The 14,471-nt window shown below is 34.4% G+C and overlaps 1 protein-coding gene and 1 pseudogene across 1 annotated transcript; one reads left to right on the forward strand and one right to left on the reverse strand.

Moving 5' to 3' along the window:
* Positions 1–256: 256 nt before the first annotated feature.
* On the reverse strand, positions 257–11,233 carry LOC120136003 (annotated as a pseudogene).
* Positions 11,234–12,645: 1,412 nt separating this feature from the next.
* Positions 12,646–14,030, forward strand: LOC120135998 (cell number regulator 6-like). Its single transcript, XM_039152121.1, has 4 exons — positions 12,646–12,818; positions 12,917–13,031; positions 13,422–13,687; positions 13,779–14,030. Exons 1-4 carry the CDS (start codon positions 12,708–12,710, stop codon positions 14,028–14,030), a joined length of 744 nt encoding a protein of 247 aa, XP_039008052.1. The 5' UTR covers positions 12,646–12,707.
* The last annotated feature ends 441 nt before the right edge of the window (positions 14,031–14,471 follow it).

Below are 14,471 nucleotides of genomic sequence, written 5' to 3' on the forward strand. Positions count from 1 at the left end.
AATATATTTCAAACAATTATGTGCCATTAATGAAAATATTTGAAGGTATAAACCAAAAATTTAACCATGGAATATCAACTTGTTGCTGTTGAATTATATTTATTTGGTCTTACTTGCATGGTGAATTATGTTTCCTCTACACCAAACAGAAGGGCAATTGTGATTCTTTAAAGAACCGACTTTTTGAGGATTGAGGAAGTTGAGCCATTTATAAAATCAACTCCTCTCCTACTCTTTGATCATTATCATGTTCAACTATATACACCATCAAATATTAGACTTTGATCGAAATACTGAAGTCTCACGGCCAAACGATTTTGGAAAACTATATTAATGAGTTAGCTAACCTGTTACAATCGAGTGTGCCAACGAGATGAACTGCTTTAAGTCATTCATCTTTCATCGAGTGTTCATGTCCTTTTCTCTTCCCAACTTCCACAAGCAATGTCAAAAGAGCTTCACACACTTGGGTTGCATCTCCTTCGGAAGGGTCATCCTTCAAGGATGAATAAACCATTCCAGGCATGATCTAACTTCCGTATTGGGCGCACGACAATGGATCTTGGGACTTCTGCATTACAGCATGCCACAAGCCCGTCGCTTTGTTCCTTATACCTGACATGCAGTAACTGGGCACATGCAGCCATTGCAGCTCCAAGGGGCATGACCACGGGCAGTCTCTTAGGCTGGCCAGTGGACAGGGGAGCCACCATAGGTAGTTTAGCATGAGCAACGTGAGATAATGTCCCCAGTACTGCAGGACTGATGAGTTATGGAATAAGAGAAATAGATTGAGGTTCGAGAAAAGAATGAGAGAATTGAGAGAAGAAATCAGTCATTCATTCATTGCATAAGGGAAATTGTTGATTACACAGTAGTTTTATTTAGTTACAGGCTGGTACAGAGAATCTAAAAATGCCAGCTGGCATTCTATGCTAACAAACTGCCTAACAGACTGATTTATATCATTTATTTGCTGTTGCAGGTACTGGGCCACTCAGATTGGGCTGCTCCACTTTGCCTTGGACATCTTCGGCCTGCTTCAACCCTCCAGGTAACTTGAATCCCATTTCTCCTCGTGCTTCAATTCCCTCTTTCATTCCAATTCCCAAATTACCTTCCATAATCCCTAACCCTCGTTCCTCCTCCATTCTCAATTCATGTTCATTCAAAACCTGCTTCGTTCCTCGATCTTCCCTTTCTTCTCCAACCACAACAATATCCACCCCACGAGATGAGCCTTGTCCCCAAGGATCAAATGTACGAAACTGACATCGCAACACCGAATAATCTTCCCAAGTATCATTTGCTTCATCCAGATTTTGCCATCGAACCAAAAGCTGAGTGATTGGTTTCCCATTTCTGTTTACGATTCGTCTCCCAATAACTTTTAAGGGTTTGATTCAGAACTGACCATCATCTTCTATTGCAGGAGGATTTTTTGCAGCACTTGAGGAGTCCCCGATGAATTTCTTCAAGAGGCTGACATGAAATACTGGGTGGAGTCGCGATGAGGCTGGTAAGTCCAATCTATAAGCCACTTCCCCTATCTTTTCCAGTACCTTGTAGGGGCCATAGTATTTAGCTGCTAATTTCAAATTTTTTTCGCAGGGCAATTGAAGATTGCCTATATGGCTGCAATTTGAGGTAAACCAAATCTCCAATAGTAAAAACTCTTTCTGATTTTCTTTTATATGCTTGATGCTTCATTATGTTGCTAGTTAATTCCAACTGATGTTTAACCAATTGCCTCATATGTTCTCTGCTATACATGATTTCATTGATTGACTGTAGTGTAGTATCTGTAGGCCAAACCATAATAGGTGGTTTGTACCCATATAAAGCCTGAAATGGAGTCAGTTTTAAAGTAGTATGGTAAGTGGTGTTGTACCACCGCTCTGCCTAGGGTAACCATTTATCCCACTGTCTAGGTTGATATAAACAAATACCCCTTAAATACTGCTCCAAGCATTGATTTACCCTCTCTGTTTGTCCATCCATTTCAGGATGATAAGCAGTGCTGAAAAGGGTCTTAGTAGCCAATTGCTTCATCAATTCCTTCCAAAACAAACTAGTAAAGGTCTTGTCTCTATCAGAGATGGATATTTGAGGTTGACCATGTAATTTATAAACATTATCTAAGTAGAGTTTAGCTACCTCTACTGCAGAATAAGGATGTGATAGGGGCAGAAAATGACTGTATTTTGTAAACTTATCCACAATGACCAAAATTCAGTTTTTCTTAAAAGAAGTAGGCAACCCTTTAATAAAATCCATAGTTATAATCTGCCAAGCTTGATTAGGAACAGGCAGGGGCTGTAGCAAACTAGGTTTTGCTTGCTATATGTTCAACCTTAGTTTGCTGGAAAACTTCACAACACCTCACATAAGTAGCAACCATAGATTTTAGGTTTGGTCAATAAAAGTTTGACCTGATTCTGTAATATGTAGCATGTGCCCCAGAATGTCCCCCTGAGCAGAATCATGTAGTGTTTGAATAATATTTACTCTAAGATTTCCAGTAGCCCCAATATAAACTCTCCCATCATATCTAAGAACAACCTTGGAATTTTTCCATTTACTGTCAGCAGAAGGATTAATAGTCAAAATAGAAATCCAATTCTAAGCTAAAGAATCGCCTTGATAGCTTTCTTCAATTTCTTGAACCCAAGTAGGCACCAAAACTGTCACCCCCATAGCCAAATACTGAGCTTGATCCTCTCATCTTCTAGATAAAGCATCAGTAACCACATTTGACTTTCCTTTTCTATACTGAATAGTATAGTCTAATCCCAATAGTTTTGTCAGTCCTTTTTTCTGAATAGTGGTAATCAATTTCTGTTCCAGAAGAAACTTTAAGGGCTCATGGTCAGTTTTAATCACAAATGGTTTACTCTCCAAGTAGTGTCTCCATTTAGAAACAACTAAGAGAATAGCAAGATATTCTCTTTTATAAATAGATAATATTGAGTGTCTAGGACTTAAAGCTTTACTTAAATAAGCAATAGGTCTGTCATCTGATGAAAGAACAACCCCCACACCCCCAGAACTAGCATCTGTTTCTAAATAAAAGGGCTTAGAAAAATCTGGTAAAGCTAATACTGGAGCAGAACACATAGTTGTTTTAAGATCTTCAAAAGCAGTACAAGCAGCAGAAGTCCATTGAAAGCCATCATTCTTTAACATTTGTGTTAATGGTCTGCTAATAATGCCATAATTTCTTATAAACCTTCTGTAATATCCTATCAACCCAAGAAATCCTCTAAGAGATTTAAGAGATTTAGGCTTGGGACAAGTATGCATAGCTTCCACCTTACTAGGGTCTGTATAAACCCCTGCAGCAAAGATAATATGGCCTAGATACTCCACTTTAGTCTGACCAAAAAAACACTTGGAGAGTTTTGCAAATAATTGGTTCCTTTGCAAAACTTCCAAAACTAACTGTAAATGTTCAACATGGTCTGCCATACTGCTGCTGTAGACCAATATATCATCAAAGAAAACTAAAACTAACTTTCTAAGGAAAGAATTGAATAACTCATTCATAAGAGCCTGAAATGTAGCATATTAGTAAGACCAAAAGGCATTACTTTAAATTCATAATGGCCTTGATGTGTTCTAAAAGCAGTCTTGTAAATGTCTTCTGGTTTAATTCTGATATGCCAATAGCCTAACCTCAAATCAATTTTTGAAAAGTAAACAGCCCCATGTAGCTCATCCAATAAATCTTCTACAATAGGAATAGGAAACTTATCTTTGATAGTCAGACTGTTTAATTGCATGTAATCCACACAAAATCTCCATGTGACATCCTTCTTTTTAATAAGAAGGCAGGGAGAGGCAAAGGGGCTCCTACTAGGTTGAATAACATAAGAAGAAAGCATAGAAGCTATCTGTTTTTCTACCTCAGCTTTCTGATTAACAGGAAATCTGTAGGGCCTTAAATTGACTGGTATGGCATTGGGTTTAAGTGGAATTGCATGGTCATGAGACCTCTGTGGAGGTAAACCTTCAGGTTCAACAAAAACTGTATTGTATTTGTCCAGTACATGTTGTACTTCCATAGGAATAGAAGTATGATGTCCTGCCATAGTCAATAGTACAATATGGCCCAAAATATCAGAATCCTCTGCACTCATTTTAAGTAAAGTAGCCCCTGAAATTTGCTACAGTTCACTTGAGGGATATTGGCCTTGAATACAAATTTGTTTTCCTTCATGATCAAAAGTTAAAGTCATATTATTGAAGTCCATTAAAATTAGACTGAATAACTTCATCCAATCTACCCCTAAAACCATATCACTTCCACCCAATTTAAGCAATCAAAAATCATGCAAAAAAGTATGTCCCTGCATTTGCCACTGTACTTTATTGCATCTAGCAGTACTGAATAGATGTTGGCCATTAGCCATAATAATGTACAAAGGATAGGGGGTAATAATTTGAATGCCAGCATCAGCCCATTTAGGTGTCAAAAAACTGTGTGTACTGCCACTATCAATTAAGATATTCAATGGTTTTCCTTGAATAGTGCCCTGGTTTCTCAATGTAGTATGACCAATAGAGCCAGTAATAGCATTCATAGAAATTTCCAAGGTTTCTTCCTCTGGCTATTGAGACTGTTCTGAATCTGTAGGAAAAAATTCCACTGTAGGAGCATCACTTTCCTCAATAATCATATTCAGCTGTCTGTTTTTACATTGATGATCTGGAATGTATTTTTCACCACATTTAAAACAGAGATTATTCTGCCTTCTATAGTCAATAAGAGTCTGTTTAGGATTTTGTATTGCTGTAGACTTTGTATTTGCTGGCAGTAAATATGGTTTAGAAATAGTAGTGGGGTTTGGGTAGGGTGGGTTTTTAAAAGAGGGCCTCAATCTTCTATTCTCAAACTCCATAGATAGTTCATAGAGTTTAGCTTGCTTACTTGCTTCAGACAGATTCTTAGGATCTAAAGCCTTGACCCTATGCTTAATATCATCTCAGAGTCCACTAATAAAAAGTGACACAAAAAATTCCCCAGTCAAAGTAGGATTATGCAAAAGTATATGAGGTTGTAACTCCTAAAACTTCTCCTGATAATCCTCAACAAATCCCTTCTGAGTTAGCTTAGTGAATTCCTCCACAATGTCAGAAAAAGATCTATCACTAAATCTATGACAAAGATCAACTTCAAACTCATGCCAATTTACATGGTGCTTCTGCATAATATAACCATCAAACCATGTTTCTGCTTTTCCTGTGAGATACATAGTAGCTACCTCAACTCTCTGCTCTACAGGAATATTGCATAGAGAAAAATACTTAAGGCACTTTTGAAGCCATCCCCTAGGATTTATTCCTTCAAAAAATGGCAGTTCAATTTTAGGTATATGCCACATACTCCCTGAACTGCTAAATGAACCCCCTGGTCCTCTATTTTCATTTTCCAGCCCCAGTATAATAGGTTTAGTTTGACTGTTTTCACCCAGTTGATTCTCAGACCTAGAACTATTCTTAAGGGCTAAGCAAGCATCAGGCTTATCCTTCAAAATCCCAGGTTCATCCGTCCTATAAGAGAATCTTGATTTATCCTTAACTACAGTCACTAAAACAGGATTTTCTCCCCATTTTTAGAGCTATTAGGAGTGTATACCTGATCCCCTGTAGACTGCTCTTGTTCACCATTTCTGCCAGTTAAGATCTTCAGTATATCTTCCACATAGCTGTGATTCGTGGCCATCCTTGTCTCCAATGCAGTAATCATGTTGTCCTGAGTCTCCCACCATTTAGGTGGATTAGTCTCATTTTGACCTTGTTTCACCAAAGCAACAAGGTCTTCAATCTGTTTCTGAATCCCAGCTAAATCCGTTTCTGTCATAGATTGGTTATTCTTTGGCAAGTCCTCTAATTTATTTTTCCAGAATCGTAGCTCTGATTACCAATTTGTTATGGAATAAGAGAAATATATTGAGGTTTGAGAAAAGAATGAGAGAATTGAGAGAAGAAATCGGTCATTCATTCATTGCATAAGGGAAATTGTTGATTACACAGCAGTTTTATTTAGTTACAGGCTGGTACAGAGAATCTAAAAATGCCAGCTGGCATTCTATGCTAAGAAACTGCCTAACAGACTGATTTTTATCATTTATTTGCTGTTGCAGGTAACTTGAATCCCATTTCTCCTCGTGCTTCAATTTCCTCTTTCATTCCAATTCCCAAATTACCTTCCATAATCCCTAACCCTTGTTCCTCCTCCATTCCCAATTCATGTTCATTCGAAACCTGCTCCGTTCCTCGATCTTCCCTTTTTTCTCCAACCACATGATGATAGCTTCAGTATGGAAAGAAACAACAGGAAGCTCCATCGGCAAATGGTGTTTCTTTAAATTTTCTTTCCTCCTCTTGTAAGTCAAGTCCTCTATAGATTGTATGTCGCCCTTTACAGTCGGAATGTTTCATGTGAAGATTGTCAGAAAAATAAATTGGGAAGGGGCTACAAATTATTAAAAGATAATGCAGCTAGACTTCACCAGAAAGTACACTCATTTTGGACACATCCTTAATTGAAAAAGGGATAACAATCACCATACTAACCAATGATTATGAACCAACTGAGTTCCTCCCATGGAAACTCAGAAGTTACAGCAAAGTAATTGCATATGATCATGCTGTCAGTAATTTATACACTCGAGAGCAAAGAAACCGTATAAAAGACAACTTGCATACCTTAAGCACTTTACAAATTAGAATCTCCATAAATTTCCGTAGATTAACATAATCACCAAGCTGTCCTTCTCTCAGGATATCTGAAGCTATAGGACTCCCACTTTATGGACTCTGTGCTAATGCCAACCCAGCAACCTTATCTTTCAAGTCAGGCCAATATATAGATAGTGCAGCCGCTGCATCAACTCCTCCTTTGCTATGTCCAAGAAGCAAAACACGTTTCCCAGAACCCCAATAAATTTCCTCGATGTAATCTTTTATCTCTCCCGCATTTTTCTCAACTGAAGCCTGATTAGTGATGGTTCATTGTTCAGCGTATACTAAAGAACAGACCTGCTCAAGAGAATAGTGATTAAATATACCTCACAGTGAATCTTGGCAATATGACAAGTAAGACCCATCTTTGAGAAACTTGTTTTGTACTGACAAAATAAAGAGGCCCATGGTTGCTGAAAAGACCTGTCAAAGATGACAATTACCAGAACTAAGCAATTGAGCAACACAGAAATACCGAGTCTTAACTTATAAAAAATAATTAAAACAACATAATAGAAAGATCCCACAACGCATCTACTATCCTTTTCATGACCAATAATGCATCAAACTCATCCAAATGATTAAGTTCAAGGTTAAATTTTGAATTTCAAGTCAACTTCAGCCTTTGTTACATTTTAGTATATTCCTATCCCCAAACTTGCATAACTGATTTTAAATCAGTTCAAATCTAAAGTAGAATCTTAATCACTTGCAATAGCCTATGGTGGTGTTTGTTTTCACTGTTTAAGGTCTTCAAAGCTTTTACGTCTGCGCCGCGCAGACATTGGGCTTCGCAGACCGTTTTTTTTAGAAGACAGAAGCTCTTCTAACGTCTGCGCGTCCTCTTCTTGGCGCAGACGTGGACTTATGTCTTCAAAGCTCTTCTAACCTCTTCAAAGAACCATTTTTGCTATTAATTTTTTAAAAATTATAAAAATGTCATTAAATTTAATGAATTATTACAAAATAGTCACTATAATGTTGTAATAAATTATAAAAGTTCGATAATATAATAATTATTTTATAGTATTTAGATAAATTTATTAATAATTTTATAATCTTTTAATAAATTTAATAAGTGTTTTATAATTTTTTAAACTTTATTTACGAAAATGATCATTTGTATATAACTCAACGATATCTAATATACTTTATTTGAAAAATATATTAAACTTAGTAAAAAAAATATTATACAATTAAACTTAGTAAACTTTTTTTATATAAAAACTTAGAAAATCACGAGGACATACAATTATTAGCATTAAAATACAAAATAAATGTTTTAATAAAAAAATATTCACACTATTAAAAAATCTGATTCTTATCATTTAATTCTGGTAAAATACGAAAGTCCATTTATACAGAATAAATAAATAAAAAACAAATAATATATTTTTTCTAAATAGAAAAATACTAATTAATGTATATTATACGGAGTATATATTATATATATTTTTTGATGTTACTAGAATCGGATTGTACAACTCGAATAAATTAAGATTATTTAAATGATATTATAAAATCGAGTATTGATATATTTGTGAATCGATAATAATTGAGAATTAAAATATAATTTTTTAACAATTACTTAAACCGAAACAAACAGATTGAATTAAAATCAAATTGATTTCATTATCGATTGATTTAATAATAATTTTTAAAATGATCTATAATATTAAAACCAAAATCTAATAGTCCGTAGATGTAATAATTTATAATAATAAATTCGTATAATATTTATTTAATATATTTTTTCAAATAAAATATATTAGATATCGTTGAGTTATATACAAATGATCATTTTCGTAAATAAAGTTTAAAAAATTATAAAACACTTATTAAATTTATTAAAAGATTATAAAATTATTAATAAATTTATCTAAATACTATAAAATAATTATTATATTATCGAACTTTTATAATTTATTACAACATTATAGTGACTATTTTGTAATAATTCATTAAATTTAATGACATTTTATAATTTTTAAAAAATTAATAGCAAAAATGGTTATTTGAGTATAGTTTAAAAAATCAGTTTATTTATATTTCAGTTTATTTTAGTAGAACAATCTTCTTATTGCCGACTACAAACTTTTGGTCTACCTCTTCTGCTGCATATGCCTACAGATGTGGTCCGCAGACTGTAAATCTTTTACCTCTACAAAAACAAACACCAACCATAGCAATATAAAGGCGCATAAACGAACCTACATTCTTTATTTCACCTCTAAAAGGCATCATGACTTTCAGAGCTGATATGAAGATAGACCGTGCATATCCTAGATATGGAAGTCAAACTCAACTAAGGATTTTGTAATGCTGTTTCCAAGAAGGTTTCATGTTCTCTGAAATTTTCAAGAAACAATCTTTTGGTGTTTTAACCGGTTTATACAAACCTTTAATCAAGAATCGGTATTTTCCAAAAGAATGAGCTCAGTTAGAAATAGTAAGTACACTGTTATCTTTTCTTGAGTACATCAGAATCAATGCCCCTCCCCCCTCTTCCCATTTCTCCATTTTTTTCTTCTCTGTCAATGCCATGAATACTAATATTGTTGTTTTAAGGGGTAAAATTTGCATAGGTACCTGGAACCAATAAATAGACCATCGAGTTTGGCAGTTTGTGCAGACTTGGCTGACAAAAGAGGGACAACTAATCAAGAAATGCATAACCATGTCAGGAAATAGTACCAGAATAAAATATGGTAAGCACCCAGTTACCTAATATCTTCAAGAATTTCTGTAATCCTCACAGTTCCATCTTCAATTGATGGCATCTCTGGATCACGTTTCAGCCATCCTATATCATATGCAGACCCACAAACAGTACTCCTTACTCTTTCAATAAGCCTGAGCTTTTATTATTATTATTATTATTTTGAAAGATTGGAACAATTTATTACTCCTTATAATACCCAAACTGAAATTGCTTCTGCGCTAACTAAGAAGAAAAACACATAGACATCACAAGAAAATAAAGGGGAAAATGATTATTCAAAATATTCCAAGAATTTTAAATTACAAATATGCTCATCGATTACTACCCTGTATGTTTCATAAATGAATTATTCCAACCCCTCTTTTCCCCAAATTTGCACATTTGTAGTGCACGTAAGGATCATTAAAACTGACAAACTGAGGAACTTCACAGCTTGTAAATTGCAAAAATTTTGACCATTTAGCATCCCCATGTAATGACTACTACTATCTAAAATCATAAGTATATGATAATATCTTAAAATCATAAATTTCCCTATAAAAGAAATCCACAATTAGGCATATAGGAATTAATACCCTTGAAAAATGGAAATCCCACTTTGTCTGGTATGATTTGATTGTACAATTGCACCATTAATTTCAGATGGATCTCCAGCAGAGACCCCTGCAGAATGATGATTGGCAGACACAGTAGTTGCATAACAAGAGGATGTAGACAATGTTGAGCTACTCCCACTTGAAAAAGGCTGATCACTAATCACAGGATTCTCAGTTTGCCCAGAAGATGCTGTTGCTAATTGCAAACGTACAATGTAATCCCTCGAATCTCTAAAAGCAGGTTCCTCTGCAGCATGGCCAAAAGAATTGCAATGAAGTCATCCATAATTCGTAGATTAACAATTAACACAATATGATGAAGAAACATAGGCCAAAAAGAAACAAAGAAGACTATTAGTTTGATCGATCAGCAGACTGAAAATGAGATAAGCAACTGTTCAAAGGTTTCCAGTAAAAAAATGGAACTTCTGTAGATAAATATTGAAGAAACAACGGGAAAAATCAAGGTTAAAAGAGAGAACTCACCAGAATAACTATAAAAACAATCAGCTAAGTAGTTAGTTGTTTGTGCAAGATAACCAGCAGCTTCATTTAAAGCTGGTAAAGAGGTAAATAATTGAGACATAACCCCATCATTTCCCAGACCATCAGTTTCAGCCTGAAAAGAAGGTTGCTGTTTTGTTACTCAAGACAAGTAAGATGAGGTCTTAATGTGATTAACAAAGAGCTATAACATCAATGTACCTATGATAAAACAGAACCATAACACCAATATATTAAGTTACAGAAACTGAACATTGTTGCAAAAGATATCAAGAAAAGAACACAGAAAGCCATACATGAAGAATAAGAGAGAATAAGTGTATGTTACTAATTTAAAGTGATGCCCAGATCAGACTGAACACGTTTTGCAAATTAATCTCTTTAAAACCTAAGCATCATACAGATCCATGTAGAACATTTCGAAAACAATAATATATCTACTGTGGAAGCTGAAATCAATATCGTTCGGACATTTCATTTTTCTTAAGATACTTGTACAAATGTTCATCACATATTTCGTTATCAGTACCAGGTACGATCCTCCAAATATATAGAAACTTAGACGTAATTGAGCATATATATATCCAACACTCGTAGGATAAAATACTAACCACCGAACCTGTCCTCGAGACTCCATTTATGCACCTTTCAGCTTCCCTCATTAGAATCAACCTCTAACAACAAATTCAAGGAAAAATAAAATTAACAAGTTAGCTTCCATAAAACAAATGCCTCGAAGAAGAGAAATCCAAGCTTATTAATCTACGTTTGGGACAGAGCATTCTCATTATAGAAAAATATGCTTCCGAAACACTATTTTTATCGACTCTTGAATTATAGATCGTTCACATTGAAATATTCGGTGGGTAACGTGTTCAAATTAAATGGGAAAAAGAAATTGCAGAAGAAAGATTGAAGGGGGAGGGAAAGCAATAACCATCAGATAATTAACGATAATTAAGTACATATATTAGAAGTTAATTCCTGAAACACTTACGGAAATTCTTCTTGAGATATCAATCATCCAAGAAATTTTTGCAACAACTGGAATTTAGAAATCTTATTTCATTGATGAGTATTGTAGACTCGATAGTTTTCAACTCGTAACATAAAATTCAATAATCCTTTGGCACAAAAATAATGAAATTTTAGAATAAATTACAAGTTTAATCATTTTTTGTTATAGTTTTTTTTAAGTTTAGTTATCAAAATTGAAAAATTAAATTTTAATCATCTACATTATCGATTTATTATAATCTGATCACTATGTTGTTAATTTTTATTACTTCGATTGATGTGATATGTTAAAAAATGATTAATTTATCCGACGTTAGAAGTTTTACATTCAATTTTTATTTTTCATTTTCACCTACAACCTCTATCTTTTTTTTTTATACAAATTTCATGTATACATGAGGAAGAAAATGATGATAAAGGTTTCAATGGAGATATATAATTTGGTAATTTGATGGACCTGAAAGGTTAAGATTAAAATCGTGACATTACTCAAACGTCCTTATTTACAAATTAGACGATTAAACGTTTAAACATATTTTATTTTGTATCTTTATGTATAGTATGCTAACAATGATATTAGTTAAACTAAATTCAATCGACTATATGATAGTTTTAATTAAATTTTAAATATATATATCCTAAAGCTTATTGTCAACGACTTACGTAAGCATAATTCCAATTATAAACCGAAACTGGAGGTTTTTTAATTATGGGGTACAAAATATAAAATACATTAAGAAAGACGTGTGTCTCAATAATGTCCACCCTCTGGTTCTGCTTTGCCGCTTGGGATTGTTTTATGCATACATGCATATATATTTGGACTATTTAATAACCCTTGTTGGTCAATGAATTTGATGAAACAAATTGGCTGTTATTAATATGGTCTTTGTTTCCCATAAAAAAAAATTAGCGTTGTCCCTCTCCGTAGGAGTAGGCAATGGAAAATCACTGTGAAAACAAAACGGACTGATTCGTATACAAGGTCAAGAAGAAAACATCCTCACATTCGGAGCTCCTTATGTCTTCACAACCTTGTGTTTCTCTTGCGTTGTTAAAACACATTGCAAGTGCCTCTGATGATTCGGTGTTTTTGTTCTTTTTAATGTTTTGAATCAGAGATGATGGATGACAGCAACGGGCCCTCACATTACGTGAGGCTTACAAAGGAAAAAGAGCCTCTCGAAGAGATCACCCCTGGAGAACTCAACCAACCTATTCAAGTTCCTCAGGTTGGTATTTCGATTTCCATTTCTTAATGATCGTTTCCCCTTTACCATTGTGAATTTCTGTTGCTATATATATAATCCGATTTTGTACCCTTTTAAAGTTAATAGTTCATAGATGCCTTGAATGTGGGCAACCTCTACCGGAAAGCTATGAGCCACCTGCTGATGAAGACTGGACAACCGGAATCTGTGGCTGTTTTGAAGATTATGATACCTGTAAGACTACTATCATCCTCCTATTATCATGGCATTTTAACAGTGATGTAACTATTGATATATTGCTTCTAGTGGCAAAAATGAACATAACTTTCTATTGAATGTTCGTAAACCGTTCATATAATGTTCATTTATTAAGTTATATAAACGAGTATGAACAATATTTTCATGTTTATACAATAAATAAACGAATATGAATAGACGTGTGTAGGTTGTCTGATATTAAATCAATGTTAAATGGATACAAACTGAACATATGATAAATGAATCGAACATGAACACGATACTAAAAATTTAAACAAATACAACGGAAGATGAATACCTTCCAAAAAAAAAAACTTAATTAGTTGAAACCCGATTAGTTTTGCCCCTAATTGATTGATGTTTCAGGCCTGACGGGTCTCTTTTGCCCATGCTTCTTGTTCGGGCAAAACGTCGAAACCTTGAGAGACGATATCCCAAAGAACGACGCATGCCTCTGTCACGCTTTATGCGTAGAGGGTGGGATGCTGGTCGCGGCAACAACTTTGTTCTTCCACGGCATCGACCCTAAAACATCGTTTCTCATCGGCGAGACCCTGGTTTTCGCTTGGTGGTTGTGCGGCATCTACAACGGTTTGTTCCGACAATCACTGCAGAAGAAATATCATCTCAAGGTATATTCGCCCCATTGCTTGAGTTTATATACGAGCTTGTGATTATTATAGCATCCATGGGCTAAGCTGTGGTGTTGGTTTTGATTTACAGAACTCGCCGTGCGATCCTTGCATGGTTCATTGCTGCATGCATTGGTGTGCGTTGTGTCAAGAGCATAGGGAAATGAAGAACCATCTGTCGGATAACCTTGATTTGCAAATGACACTTGCTAAGCCTCCGCCGGTTCAAGAGATGAACTCCGATGAGCAGAAGAAACAGGAGGAGGTGGCCTCCTCATTACCTCCATCAGCACCGTCTGATGGAAATGGTGAACCACCAAAGTTGGAGATAACACCTGTATAGGTTCCCCCCCCCCAATAATTTATTTTTTCCTCTCTTTTTCTTTTACATTTTTTTAAGGAAAAAAAAGCTAGTTGGAACACATTTATGTCTTTATTATCGTTGCAACAATCAATTTGTTTTTATAAATTTAACATTATTTGTTTAAAAAATATTATTATACAAGTAAAAAAAAAAGTATTCGCATTTTAACTTCAAATAAAAAAAGTCATTTGCTAAGCGATTAAAAATTATAAAAATGTCGATTTTGTTGAACAATAATCGTCATTTTCTAAGCAGTAAACATTAACTTTGTAAAAGAATTAGCCTTGAATTTTTTTATCAATACATAGATTAAGTAGCGGCAGAGAGACTAATTTGAACAATTATATATAATACTGCATATTGGAGGATTAAATTAAACCAAATTTCATAATGGAAAGATTAAATTGATTTATTTATATA

The sequence above is a fragment of the Hibiscus syriacus genome, unplaced genomic scaffold (genome assembly GCF_006381635.1).
Source record: "Hibiscus syriacus cultivar Baekdansim isolate YM2019G1 unplaced genomic scaffold, ASM638163v2 tig00110621_pilon, whole genome shotgun sequence".
Taxonomy (NCBI): domain Eukaryota; kingdom Viridiplantae; phylum Streptophyta; class Magnoliopsida; order Malvales; family Malvaceae; genus Hibiscus; species Hibiscus syriacus.